Source organism: Strix uralensis, chromosome 5 (assembly GCF_047716275.1).
Source record: "Strix uralensis isolate ZFMK-TIS-50842 chromosome 5, bStrUra1, whole genome shotgun sequence".
NCBI classification, from domain to species: Eukaryota; Metazoa; Chordata; class Aves; order Strigiformes; family Strigidae; genus Strix; species Strix uralensis.
This window is the reverse complement of record NC_133976.1, coordinates 33,503,719-33,517,582: the sequence shown is the minus strand read 5'-3', so window position 1 is coordinate 33,517,582 and position 13,864 is coordinate 33,503,719. Positions and strand designations below refer to the sequence as shown.

The 13,864-nt window shown below is 40.2% G+C and overlaps 1 protein-coding gene across 1 annotated transcript in view; it reads left to right on the top strand.

Annotated features, from left to right (window-relative positions):
• Positions 1-12,956, top strand: part of GXYLT1 (glucoside xylosyltransferase 1) — a 58,873-nt gene extending 45,917 nt beyond the window's left edge. The window contains exon 8 of the mRNA XM_074870369.1: positions 11,342-12,956. Coding sequence (XP_074726470.1) covers positions 11,342-11,443 — 102 coding nt within the window. The 3' untranslated portion in view covers positions 11,444-12,956. The remainder of the gene's footprint in view (positions 1-11,341) is intronic.
• The last annotated feature ends 908 nt before the right edge of the window (positions 12,957-13,864 follow it).

Here is a 13,864-nt window from a genome sequence, read left to right as displayed (position 1 = left end):
CACTCAGTCCATGTTTCCCCCTCTTTGAGGCTTATCTAAGGACTTTATCAATACAACTGCGAGGGAGTGGGGGCTGCATCCTTCAATACACTCCTGCTTCCTTGGGTGACATTCCTTAGACTAATCCAAAGGCCACAGCTGGTCCTTGATGAATGTTCGAGGCATTACTTACACCACCCTGTGACTCAAGCACACACACAAGCAAGCTTTAAGACAATCATTTGGCATTTCAGTCTCTCACAAGTGCGCATGCTGCTTTCTCCACAGTGCTAATGGATGAGCATAAGTCTGGGCCCATAAGCATGTTCTCGACCCAAAGTAAGTCCTAAGCAGTGCCATGTGTTTCTTGGCTGTAGCTCAGGGAATAAACTTAGTTTTCCTTTCAGCTCTGTGTGGACTATTACAAAATTTTAATCTTTATTTTTTCTGTAGAGATAAAGGCTTTTTGCTGGAGGTGTGCTTTCAGGAAAAAAGCTTGGCTGATGAAGCAGTTACAATTAAACAGAGGTGATCTGAGCCATTCTGCTTACCTGAGGCAGACAGGCTCAGCAGGGCTTCAGAGAACAGCATGAGTATATGACAAGTGCCAGGGCATCTGGTGTTCAGTGAGGGGCTTGGTCTCTGCCCTGCTTCTGTAGGTGCTGGACAGTCTCTGAGGAAAAAGCAGTCTTCAGTTGGCTGTTTTTGTGCATGTACGATAAGAGAAGATTTTCAACTTCAAAAAGCCCAAAGTTTTAGAGGGATTACAGAATGCAATAGAGAGTGCACAGTATGTAAAATTTTTCTAGCTGAAAAATTAACAGCTGCAAATAGCCCATTGAAACACACAGGGTTTTGAGAAGTACCTTCTTCACTGATCCATGAAAACAATGAATAAAAACCTGAGCAAAAATATGTAATGATAGAATATTGCTTAAAAACTAGATCAATATCTTATTTTTGCAGTAATCCTGTTTGCCTACCTTGATCTTTCTTTGGCCAGAAGGATAGAGTGTAATTAATGAAAATTGATTTAGCTTGAAGAATAAAGTGTTAACAGTTTGCTATTGTAAGAAAAATGAAACATCTAGAAAATTTGCTCTATTTTTGGTGTGTTAGATCTCAAGCAATCTCTAAATTAATTGGAAGTTGCTTTGTTAATGTACATTTGTCAAATATTACATTGGGAGGAACTTCTGTACAAAAAGTACTTTTGTATTTTTATCATTTATAGAGTCTAAGGTTGAATTAATGCTTTTTTGCAAAATACATGTATTTTGAGGACACTGCATCCTATACTGTAAGTCTATAATAACTGTTAGATATAAAAATTCAATTGCTTTGGAGTGAGAATTGTTGTAGAACAGACACGTTATCCTCTTAGAGTGGTATCTTGTCTCTGAAAAGATGTAATTTTTAAGGAAGAGATTATATGGTGCGTTGGGCCTACTGCCACTCTTCATTTTTATCTAAATTACGACTCTCTGGGGATGCAAACATTTTTTCTTGGTATCAGCAAAGCAAGTGTCCTTTACCCTAAATAACATTGGAAAGCGGAGCTCTGAGACAGTTGTGTCGTGATACTCACTGGCATGTTTGCAAGCATTAGGGGAGAGAAAGGTAACTGTTTCTTAAGCAGAACCATTTAGTAGTACTGTGCCTGACTGAAATCACTAGCTCACTGCTTCAAAATAAGCACAAAGGAAATATAGTAATATACAGTCTATACCAAGAAGAATAAATACAGATCTTCTGACCGCCTCTAGAAAACCTCCAAAATCCTCCCCTAATTAGTTTTACTCCTAAAAGCAAAAGTTCCAGAAGCTCCTTGAAGTCCATAAGGGATTTCGCTATTGCTATTGATTTAATATGAAAGTGCTCAGATACTGTAGCAGTGGATGGCAGCATAAAACATTGATAAATTGATTAATAGAGTTTAGCCTTGGGGTGTGTGTTAGTTCATCTAGTCTCATCTGTCATATATCACAAGCCATTATATTTCTCCCTGTTACCTCTGTACTGAACCCAATAATTTGACTAAAGCATAACTTGTGACCAGCTTAATCATACCCCTCAGAGAATTGTCCAGTCCTGCTTTGAAAGCATGAAGAGGGAAAATACTTCCCTTTGCCAGTTTGTTGCAATGGCTCATCGTTATCACAGTGATGAGTGTGTGCCTCATGTCTCATTTGAATTTTTCTGGCATTAGTTTCCAGCCACTGCTTCTTTTTATGCCTCTCTCCACTAGGGCAGAGCTCCTTAATATCCTGCAGTTTCTCCTCACGGAGGTACTTAAATGTTGTAATCAAATCACTTCTCAGTTTCCTTTTGGATAAGTCAAACAAATTGAGCTCATGAACTCTCTCTCACTAGAACAAATATGTCATTTAAGTTTTGTGGCTCTATTTTTCTACCTTCATCGATTTTCCAGAGTCTTCCATAAAATCTGGGCACCAGGATGGTATACAGGATTTCAGTATAGTTAAGGACTTGGTAATTTTAATACATAGGTAAAATTTTCATAGTAATTCCTGAATTAATACATTGAATGCTCGTGTTAGCTTACTTTCCATTCCTGGGATAAGATCCTCATTCTTCGATGTGGGGGCATTTGTCTTTTTTAAAGGAGCTCAGCCTGGTGCCATTTCACTGCAGTAATGCAGATTCCTCTGGAAAACTGATGTCATTATCACTGTTTATCTTCTTGCCAGGTATTGTTGTCTGCAAACTTCATCAGCCACGATTTTATATTACTTCCAGATTACTGATGAAAGCTTTTAATGATGTTACGTCCTTTATAACATCACTGGAAACAGCTCTTTGATAACACTTTTCTATCAAAGCTTATTTGTTGAGAGTGGCCAGTTAATCGTGCAAGATTTTGATGTTTCTGTTTTTTCTCTGCATAGCATAATTTCAACTTCATGGAACAAAAAACCATTCAGGAATAAATACCAGATCTGTTTGACAAGCTTTATTTTCCTGGAAACCACATTGATTACTTCTGATTGTAGTATTTTCTTTTAATTCTCTTCCAGTTAATTGTGTTACAACTTCTATAATAATTTTTATGTGAGAATAGTCTCATACTAGTCTGACTACAAGTAACTTCATATTTTGAATAAAACTAAAATTGTTTAGATTATCTTTCGGAATTTTCTGGGAATGCTAATTTTCAGGAAATTATTTCATGGTTTCCTACTGTAAATTGTCTAGATTTGCTGATTTCTGAAATATTTATATCTGGTCAATGTTTAACATTCTTCTGGTTTGGTAATGGACAAGAAAGTATTTCAACATCCTCATGTGACACAATTGCATTTTATTTCTGAATGCAGAAGACTTAATTGAATACTTTTGCATTATGAACAATATTACCATTAGTAATGAAACCATTTTTATTTCTTTCATTCTTAATTTATTCCCAAAATTACAGCATTGTATTCTTAGTCCTTCATTCTGTCAGCTGCAGAGATTTTTTTTTTTTTTTTCCCAGATGTGATACTTCTCAATTTTGCAATGTGAAGATTATGGTAATTCCTACAAGATTTAGTAATTTCTAATTTTTATCTTTTGTTATTTTTATCTTGCTGAAACTTCATTTAACATCATCTTTATGTCACTCTGTAAGATGCTTGTCTGCCAGATGGAGTACTGGACAAAGCTGACTTATCTGCAGTTACTTTCTGTGTCTTTTCACCTCCAGGTTTGGTGAACCTTTCATGAACTGTTCCAGAAGATAATGCCTTTGCTTCCAGCCTTTGACCTCATGTGTTCACACACAGAGTATGAAGCAGGGCTACCCAGCTCAATACAGGAGAATCAACAGATTTCAAGTCTGTTATAGTCAGTGCACAGGAGGAAGGGAGATGTGAAAGGGACTGGGGAGGGAGGAAGAAGAATTGTTGCTTTTCAAGTCAGCTTGTATTGGTAAGCATAAATGCCATAATATAATCTTAGAGCTAGTGTCTTGGAGATGTGTTGGAGTCTGACATCTTGTCAAAAAGATGAGATACCCCAGTCCTTTATTCCCTTTGGGGTCATGCTACATGTGATATGGTATTAAATCAAACAAAAAATGAATGCCCCCTACCCCTATAATCTTCGTTTTGTGCAAAAAGTTGCCTGTACACGTGTAGGATGATCATTACAAAGACACAAGGAAGAACACTCCCTTGTCCACCTTCTAATGTTTTAATATCCTGATTGAACATAGGCATGACAGAGAAAAACTAACTTCTGAGACTTCAATGACTGATGTCGGCAAATGCTGTACCCACTTTTCATGGATGTAAAATAGATGGTAAACTGAATAAGAAATATATCTTAGAGCCTAAGCAGCAGAGACCAAATGCAGGTTAGGAATAGCAGCAGGTAAAGTAGCTCCTAGAACTTATAAAAAAAAAATCACAGAATCACAGAAGGGTTGAGGTTGGAAGGGACCTCTGGAGGTCATCTGGTCCAAAGCCCTTGCTCAGGCAGGGCCACTTAGAGCTGGTTGCTCAGGACTGTGTCCAGTTGGTTTGGATATCTCCAAGGGTGGAGACTCCACAACCTCCCTGGGCAACCTGTGCCAGTGCCTGGTCACACTCGTAGTAAAAAAAGTGTTTTCTGATGTTCAGAGTGAACCTCCTGTGTTTCAGTTTCTGCCTGTTGTCTCTTGTTAAAATTGTTGAAAACCAAACCCTTCAGAGAGCGTACATGATGCCCATTCCCTTCAGACTGCAACAACCTTGCTGACCAGGCTAGTACCTGCTTCAGAACAGTTTCTGTTTTGCAGTTTATTTTCTCCTTAAAGTTAACAGTCTAATTATGATACCTCAGCAAATTACTAGGAAATAAACAGATGATGAACTTTGAAGAAATGGAGTTGTTCTTCCCATGCAAATGTTTCTGCTGCAGTGAAAAACAAAACCCACCCTAATAATGGTACAGAGTTATTTCCATCAGAGTGCCCTAGCTTTTGTCTGCAGTGTCCTTGAACCGGCCTGTAGAAGATCACTTTTTATGCAGCAATCTTTTAAGTTGCAACTTTGTATTGATACAGAAATACATAATTATTTGTAATGGTCTTATGTATAATTATATTGGATAACCTGTTCTGAAGTAGCCCGTAGTTATTTCTGTTCTTTCCATGTAAAATTTAGCTACCACTCAATTCTTTTTTCTTACTTCAGTAATATTGACACTCATAACTTTTTAATGGAAGGAAGTTTTTTTTGGCTGTTATTTCTACAATATGCCAGGTACTGCTTTTCAGATATTCTTTGGTGCTACATAACGAAGGAGTCCATGCATGAGAAAATGTTATAGTTCCTTTACTGAAGACATATGCTGGATTCGTAGCATCAAACTTCTCTGAACTAATGATGGTAGACCACCATTTCGATGAAGGTAGAAAATAGGGATTTCCAGAATTCTCCAACATGATTCGTCTCATCCTGAGGTAGACATATAACATAAATCAAATAAATTGTACTCTAAAAGTAGTTGTTTTTTCCCTACTGATAGAGACTAGGAAGTTTAGCTCAGAAACAAGCGCTACAATGCGGACTCCTAATGTGAGCTAAGGTGAATCCCAGCCAAAGCTGGATCCATTTAAGATTTATTCCTTGCTATTCCCACTACTTGCAAATATGTCCAGGAGAGAATGTTGGTTTTTCTGAAATATATTTCTTTGAAATTATTGCTTGAATAATTTAATCACCAAGTGTTGGTCTGTAGTTAGTCTAAGAGAAATCACTAGATAGTAAGTGATACATGTTCTGTTTCCTGACTGAGCAAGAAAACATCCTGTAATAGGGTTTCTGATGCAAATACAAATGTAATTCTAATTTTTTTTTTTTCCCCTAGCTAATATATCTTAAAAATCCACTCTGTGTTATTCTTGTTAGTAACCTCTAAGGTGATCTAACAATGATCAGAGAAGTTCCAGTTGGACATTAGGAAAAGGTTCTTCACTGAGAGGGTGGTTGCTCACTGGAACAGGCTCCCCAGGGAAGTGGTCATGGCACCAACCCTGTCAGAGTTCAAGGAGCATCTGGGTGATGCTCTTAGTCATATGATTTAGTTTTAGATAGTCCAAGGAGCAGGGAGTTGGACTCAGTGATCCTTATGGGTCCCTTCCCACTTGAGATATTCTGTGATTCTGAAGGAAATTAACTTCAGCCAACTGACTGTTACAGCATCTGCACATTGCATGTGTAGGGTATTGTCAATTTGAAAGTTTTGGCTGATATGTGAATTATGGTTACCAATACTTCTGTTCCTCAGTCAGCATTTCTAATTCTGGCTGCCAGTTTGTTTGCCAATATAATTTTAATCAGAAAAGAATGCCTTTATGTAGGTATTGCATGATTAAAATAAAAAAGTTTGAACTTCAGAGACTGGTATAAGGCCCTTCTGTCTTTCATTTCTGGGAAGGAATCCATCTAGCCCAACAAAATCGACTAGGAAGTTTCCAAAAGTTGCTTTCTTTTCACTTGTGTTCCGTGAGTGCTTGTAAGTACTGGCAGACAGCAGCTTGAACAACTCTGCCAAATATCCAAGATCTGCATTCATTTTCAGCATTGTGGAAACAGTATTCCCTACTTCCCACCTACTGTCTTGTGATCCGGGGCTCAATAGAAGCTTGTATCACAGAAGTTGTGGAAATAAACATCTTTTTCAGCTTGTTGAAAGAGATGTCAAGGTCATAGAAGGGATTTATTGAGGAAGTATTTGAAAGAACTTTAAATGAAAAACAAGAAGACAACAATGGAGTTAATAACTTGAAGTCATCCTTATCCTGAAAAATTCTTGATTGTCCAAAAATTAGGAAAAACAGTGCTGTTTGTCTTATTAGTTGTGTTCTTCTGGTCCACCAAGTTGTTTAAAATTACCCCCTTTAGTCACCTAAAAGCCCAGAATGATTGATTGCTCATACATCAATGTTTGCATATAAATGTCCTCAAAATACAAGCAGAGTGGAAGGCTCTCCCTTATGGCAAATCCAACTCAACAGTGACTAAGGTATTTTCTTTGAGACGGTGAATCTCTGGATGCCACGTGGCTGGATCCAAGCCCTCCTGTCAGTCATTACCTTCTGGGCAACCTTATGTTTTACACCATCGGGTCATCAGTGGGTAATGACACAATATTCTAAAGATGATTTTCCACATGGGGATAGCCCCATACCAGTTTCTCTGTAAGCTGTGAGGTTAAGGTCTTTTTGCCTGTGCTTGTCTTTGAGACCGCTTAGACACTTTCCTGATTCCAGGATGAGGCTATCTGACACAAGCCTCCACTCAGTCCCTCAGCCTGAGGGCCTTACAGAAGGTGAGGAATTAAGTATCTTAGTTACCCTGTGTGCCCATGACATTCTCTTTCTTCTACCACCTCCTTTCTTGTATGCAATGACTACAATTTACACCTTTTCATAGCAATCTCTAAGGTCTTGTCCCTGAAACTCAAGCATCTTCATATTGTGGAAAGATAACAGGATGGTCCAGGTAATTAGAGTGCATTTGTTCACTCAGAGTGAGAAATATCTGTGTCAATAGCAAGACAGACACTGGCACCTGTAGATGAAACACAATCTAAATTTTGGGCTTAGTGTGTGGGCAGGGATCTGTTGTCCCCAGGAAAATCTTCACCATGTCGGTTTAGGATATATGGAAAATCTAAAAAATTAGAACTTTTCCACTAACTTAGTAAAAGGTATTTTGGCAGTAATTTTTGTCTTTATGCCTGCTTCTAGAAAGAGTTTTGGTTTTCTTCTGTGTTTCTGTAGTACATTTGCTTAAAGGTGTCTGCTCTTGCATCTAGAAATCCTGTACCACTTGTGAAATCCGAATTCAGGGTTTGAGTTAAAAAGCTTAAAGGGGCTCTTGTGGGTAATCTCTCATATGCTGGATTTTTCTGGGATAAGGTTTCAGCCTATGGTTGTATGAGTACTATTTGTCCTGAAAGATGGTCCTTCTGTGTTTCTTCCCCAACCCTATTCCTCCCCAGCAGAGGACATTACATGCACTGAATATTAGAAGTTCCTTGGTTAGAACTCCTCCCTCCTGTAAAGTGAGTCGTCATTGCTTCTGCCACAGAAAGGGCTTTGATTTTACCAGGTTGTCTCAAAGGCCATCCTGCATCATTCACACCATGAAGACTTGCAATGATACAGTAAAGGTGGAACCTGCTTGTGTAGTTCATGTTTATAACCTGGCACAGGCTCTGTACATAAAATTACTTCCAGATTTGTAACGCTGCTAGAGAGAGTGCTGTTTGGGCCCTGTCTTTCAGCTGAAATTTTTTAGACAGGAGGTTGGGCCAATATTGCTTTGCCAGTTTTATGGGTGAGGGCTCTGATGACAACAGGACCACTGTTCTTAACATGAACCTGCATGGGCGAGAGGAAGATTTCTTAAAAGTAACTGTATAATCTGCATAGTGCACTTTGCATGATTACCTTCAACATCTGCCCACTCCCCATTCTGATCTTGTTTTCAGCGTTGTTTATGTCTATGTTTGCGCCAATGTTGGCAGGTTCTCCAACCAGTTTATACCATGTGGGAGACAATTATGCCATGTGCATGGAGAATGAGATGTTTAAAGGCCTCTGAGTTTAAGTATGGCTGTACTCTTGGCACAGTGTGAATGTGAATGAAGAACATCCATTTAGGGATAAACTATCTTCCTTTTCCATCATTTAAAGGACTCTACAGAAAGAGACAGAAATGCTTGTGAGATTGCTGAACTTGAAAGAAGGGCACTTTTTGACAAGAGATTACCACCCTACCACAGGCTGCTTTTCTTCTGGTCATTTTTCTTCTTGTCACAGATTCCTTTTGCAGCTGAAATCGGGAACTATACATCAGAATGTGCCTAAAGAAGGAAAATGTTGACAAAAGCAAGACTCATTAAAACTGAGCAGGCAGATTCCTATGTTAAAGGATAACACAGGTCTAGTTACGGTAGCCCTCCCTCACTGATTCCAGTCCTGTGTTTTATAAGGAGATTGTGGAAGTAGTTTAGGGGTGGATTAAACATTGTCTTTCCTTCAGCACTGTTGTTTTGTTTTCCTCAGGGCTGGCTCCAGTGAGCGTGGAGCTGTGTGCCGGCACCCAGTGCCTGCCCCAGCAGAATTGGTGCCTGCTGGCAGTCCCCTGCCATGTGGCCATGCGTCCCTGCGCAGCTCTGCACACCCAACACACCTTGTGCACCTGCTCCTCTCCCCATGACATGTGGGACAATCCCATGGCATCACCCAGCCAGTCCAGCTCTGTTGGCAGTGCCTGGTGTGGGCCACGTGGCCATGCTGGTGTGAGGCAGGGTACCAGCACCAGCCCTGGGTTTAGGGGGTTCGTGTGAAACCCCAGCAAACCACAGCTGTCGGTACTGAGGGTCCCTGGCTCCTAGCAACTTCAGGAGGAGGCAGTGATGCCCACCTGATTGCAGCCCCATCACCCTATTTATTTGGTCCATCATACACTTGAAAACATCCTTGTGGGATCTCACATCACCACAAAGTTTTATTCTGTGCTGTTCCTTATTCAGCTCAAGATTATAACAAAACACTTTTTTTTTTCCTTCCTCTGGAAGATGCAGCATTTTCTATTTTATCACTAAAACAGTTGCTGGCAATGTCTCTTTGGTTCTCTTTCTATTGGTCTGTTCTGTGTCAAACTGACTTGCTTTGTACAGCTGCACTGGTATCTTGCTGCTTTGAATAGCAGGGTTTATTTGCTCTGCGTTTTTCAGTAACGAAGTAGCCGAAAGTCACCTTTAGTACTTTCCTTAAAAGTAACTAATCTTTTGATACCCTAGAGCTTTGAATCAATGTTTTTAAATCAATATTTTCTATATAAAGTTATTGTTTATCTTCACCCTGCACTCTGCAGACTAAAAATCAATGGGGTATGTTTGTAAATTGTACTGAACATGGAATAGACAAAAAATTGGATGTTATGGCCTTTTGGGAATTGCACAAAATTAAGGAAATGAAGTGGCACTCTTCTCAATAAAACCTTGAGTAACTATTAATGTTTTCATGCAGTTTTCTTCTTAAATATCTCTTGGGCATGAATTGTAAAGGCAACAGAATTTTATTTTTCAGGACACAGTGAAATCTTGAAGAGCAATTAAAATACAGACTGTTTTGGCAGTCTTCAATAATATAATTGGTTCCACGGACAGGAAGAGTTCATGAACTGCTTTGCATTTCTTTCACATTTGGTCTTAATTTTAAGAGACCATTACTGCTTACAGTCATCTAGACTCAGCAGAATCTCAGGGGAATGAGAGTGCGACAGTACAACTTGAATAGCATCAGATGTGTGTCTATCTCAGGCTTTTTGTTTTGGTTTCTAAATGTGTTATATTAAGAGTACTACTATGAGATGTGTTCTTTGAACTTCTTTTTCATCTATATTTTTTAAGAGAGGTTATTTGGTCTGAAACTGAGTTTTCTAAGAAAACACATTAATTTTACATAACATTTGTTTCTGTTATTTCATGAAATTAACAAATTCCTGTGGTCTGGAGTAAAACAAAAGGAGTGTACACATGTTTTTGATGCCTAAAGCCTTCATTTTGCTAAAGAATCATAGAATGATAGAATGATTTGTGTTGGAAGGGACCTTAAAGATCATGTAGTTCCAACCCTCCTACCATGGGCAGGGACACCTTCCACTAGACCAGGTTGCTCAAAGCCCCGTCCAAACTGGCCTTGAACACTGCCAGGGAGGGGGCAGCCACAACCTCTCTGGGCAACCTATTGCAGTGTTTTCTGAAGAAGGTTTTCACAGCAATTTTTTTCTGAAAACATTTGGTAAAATGGTGTACAGTTTCAACTGGTCACTCCAGTGAAGTGATACAAACTAAAAAAATTAAACCAGTGGTAATTCAACAGTTATGGGAAAGAAGAATTTTCTAGCCCTTTATAGCTGCAGAGTGAACTGAATGATAATATTTTTATTTGGTTACCTGAACAAAAGAAAGAAATGTTTTCATCCAGATATTTTCATCCCAGACTGGTGTGAAAGGTCATAATGCTGCATTTTCCTGGGGAAGGAGACTCGCTTTTCCTGTATTCCCTCTTGGACTTAATAAACCCCATGAAGGTGCCCTATGAAGAGGGAGAGACAGAAGGGTGCTGAAATGTTCTGCTTCCTTCACATGTTGGGGGTCTCAGTTTAAGGGTGAAATCTGCCTGCTTGGTGGTTTTCTTTTTTTTCTAGTTATCTTCGCTACAACCACTGACAGCTTAATTGTTAAAATAAAATCAATCTGTTAGGCTTCTCTTGACTGTGTGTTTTAGGCTGCTGTTCTTTTTAATCTCCTCTCTGCATTTAACTGCATATTCTCTTGTCCCCTCTGACCAACTTAGGGTACTGCTGACCAAGCTGCTTCCACAGTGGACTGCTTCTCTTGGGACTTTCAGAGGTGGTCCCTGCCCTGCCAGCATCCTCCGTGGTCTCTACCTGCCTGACCCCTTCACTGTACACCTGTGGCTTCCCCAGCTCCAGCACGACCCCCAGACCCGCTGTCCCAGCCCTTGGGTCACCCTGATGGGAACATTTCTGCTGCGACTCAACCTGCTCGCTCAGAGGGTGGGAGGCTGTGATGGAGACTGCAAGCCTGCCTGGCTGCCTCCATCCCCTCTGCTCCTCATTTGTTTCAGCCTCTCCTCATGTGCTGCTGTCAACCTAGCTTGCCTGTTCTTCATGGCAAAAGACAGCTTTTTACTGCTTTATAGAATTTTAGCTGCTGGACACCAATTCTGGGTAAAACCAACCATCATGTAAATAGTATCTTGACACAGCAGCAGCCCACAAAGTCTAAATGAAACGGTAATGACACAAAACCAGCTCCATCCAAATTAGGATGCTGATCGCAGCTCCATCCTGTGAAGGATTCCCTCCAGACCAGACTGTGACTACCTTTTCATTCTGCGGTTTTATGCAGATGCTTTGTAAACTGGACCAAACTGTAGGCTGTAGATCTCTTCTGGCTATTATTAGAGCTACCTGACTTGGTAATGATTGATATAAAATAAGTTATGTGAGGAACTCTTAATTTCTTATTTATAGAGGCCCATAGAATGACACAGACAGTGACAAAGTACAGCTTTTTCCTCTGGAAGTAGGAGTCAGAAATGCCTTATGTTTCTTCTGGGTGGTCAATGCAATAAACTACCCTTACCGTCAAGGACGTGATTTAGTGCTCAGTGAAAACAATTAAAACATTTCTACTGCTCTTAAGAGTAAGGAAACCAATCAGCCTTTCTCATAGGATCACTGAAACCATGCTAAGTGAGCTGCAGGGCTGAAGTGAAATTCCCCCAGCCACAAAATTAAGTACAAGGCAGCATGATTGCAATGGGTGTCTTCAGCTTCTCACAGGCAATTTAATTTTTTTATTCCTAACAGCAAAACAGTAACAGTTAAGCAAACTGGCTTGGTTTAGGCTGTCTTTTCAGGGAGGTTCTGCAACTGCCCTTGGAGTCACACTTTCTGCTCTGCCAAACGATGAAGAGAGCGTAGAGCTGGATGATGCCAGGGGTGCTGGACATCAGTCCAGATGTACTGTACATCAGCTTCTTGTGCAGGGTGGTTGGACAAATGGCATTGCATGACAAGGTCTGCAGCTCTGATTCTGGAGCTTTCCTCATGGAAATTGATGGAGTACTGATTGCTCAAAGCTAATATCTAGATACATGTCTGAGTAGACTATGCATTTATGTTTTATCTCTGGATTCATCTGCTAATAAAGGACCTGTAACTTTTGGTCTTACTGTTTCTTAATCTCTCTAAAATTGTAACACTCTTCTGGCTCATTTTTTGAAAGCGTGACCTGCCTGGGCCAGCCATGAGCTGTAAGTACCACTACTGTGATGTTGCTCTTCTAGCCTCAAGGTCCTGAGCTGCTGCCAGCAAGTAAGAGCCATCTGAAGTTCCCTGGTGAGGCTAAGAAGTTCCTGTCTGTGCACTAATAAGGAGTCCTTCCCGTGCTTCAGGCAGAAAAACTGAACCACTGTTGACTACTCTCCTCTTTCCAACACTTCATAAGCTCCCTCCCATGATACCCAAGGGAATTTCAGCTCACTGTTTTAGGAGCTCTGACAATGTGCTCTGATAGTTTTGCATGCATCTGTATTAATGTCAGCCCTAACCAGTACCACTGGTACTGTTGTGTATGCTTTTTTTGGTGGACCAGTGCTGAATTAGCGAGCAGTTAGACAAGCACACGTGAGAAACTGAATTCACTGTATTAATTTCCCAGGAAATTGGAATTTAAAATCCAATCTCAAGCTGTAAAAGTCTTGGACTGAAGTCCATGCCCATCTGGCTGCAGCTGTACTGACTGTATGTTTACACAAAATTAAAGAGGATTTGATTAGCAAGCCTGTGAACACCCACAGAGCATCCTCCTGCTTGGTTTGAGCCTGTTCCCACAGCGCTTCCCTGGGTGGCACACAGTGGAGCTGGCTTTGCCTGTGCCATTTCAGTTATTCCCAGGAACAGAGGAAGGGTCTGGTCCCTTTTATTTTTTAGAATAGCTGCAACCTCTGACGGAGTTACTACTGTTTTGCTGGCATGAAGATTTCCGTTAAGGCCAGGATCTCAAAGATTCAGTCAAAGGCAAAATGGCAAAATGATGAGTCATTGAGAAGACAGAACATTTTGTACCATGTTCTTAGTACTGGTTATTTGCAGTTTTACATTCTGCTTTACAAGTAGAGTTGTTCTTGGCTTATGCTAGGATAAAACTAAAGAGTCTGATCTCTTGTATCTGTTAGAGCACCAGGAAAGTCAGTTCACTAACCCGGGCTGAGCTGTGCACACACCCATTATCACACCCCCAGCACATTCCCAATAACCCTTGACATGGCGAGAGAGAAAAGGGTTTT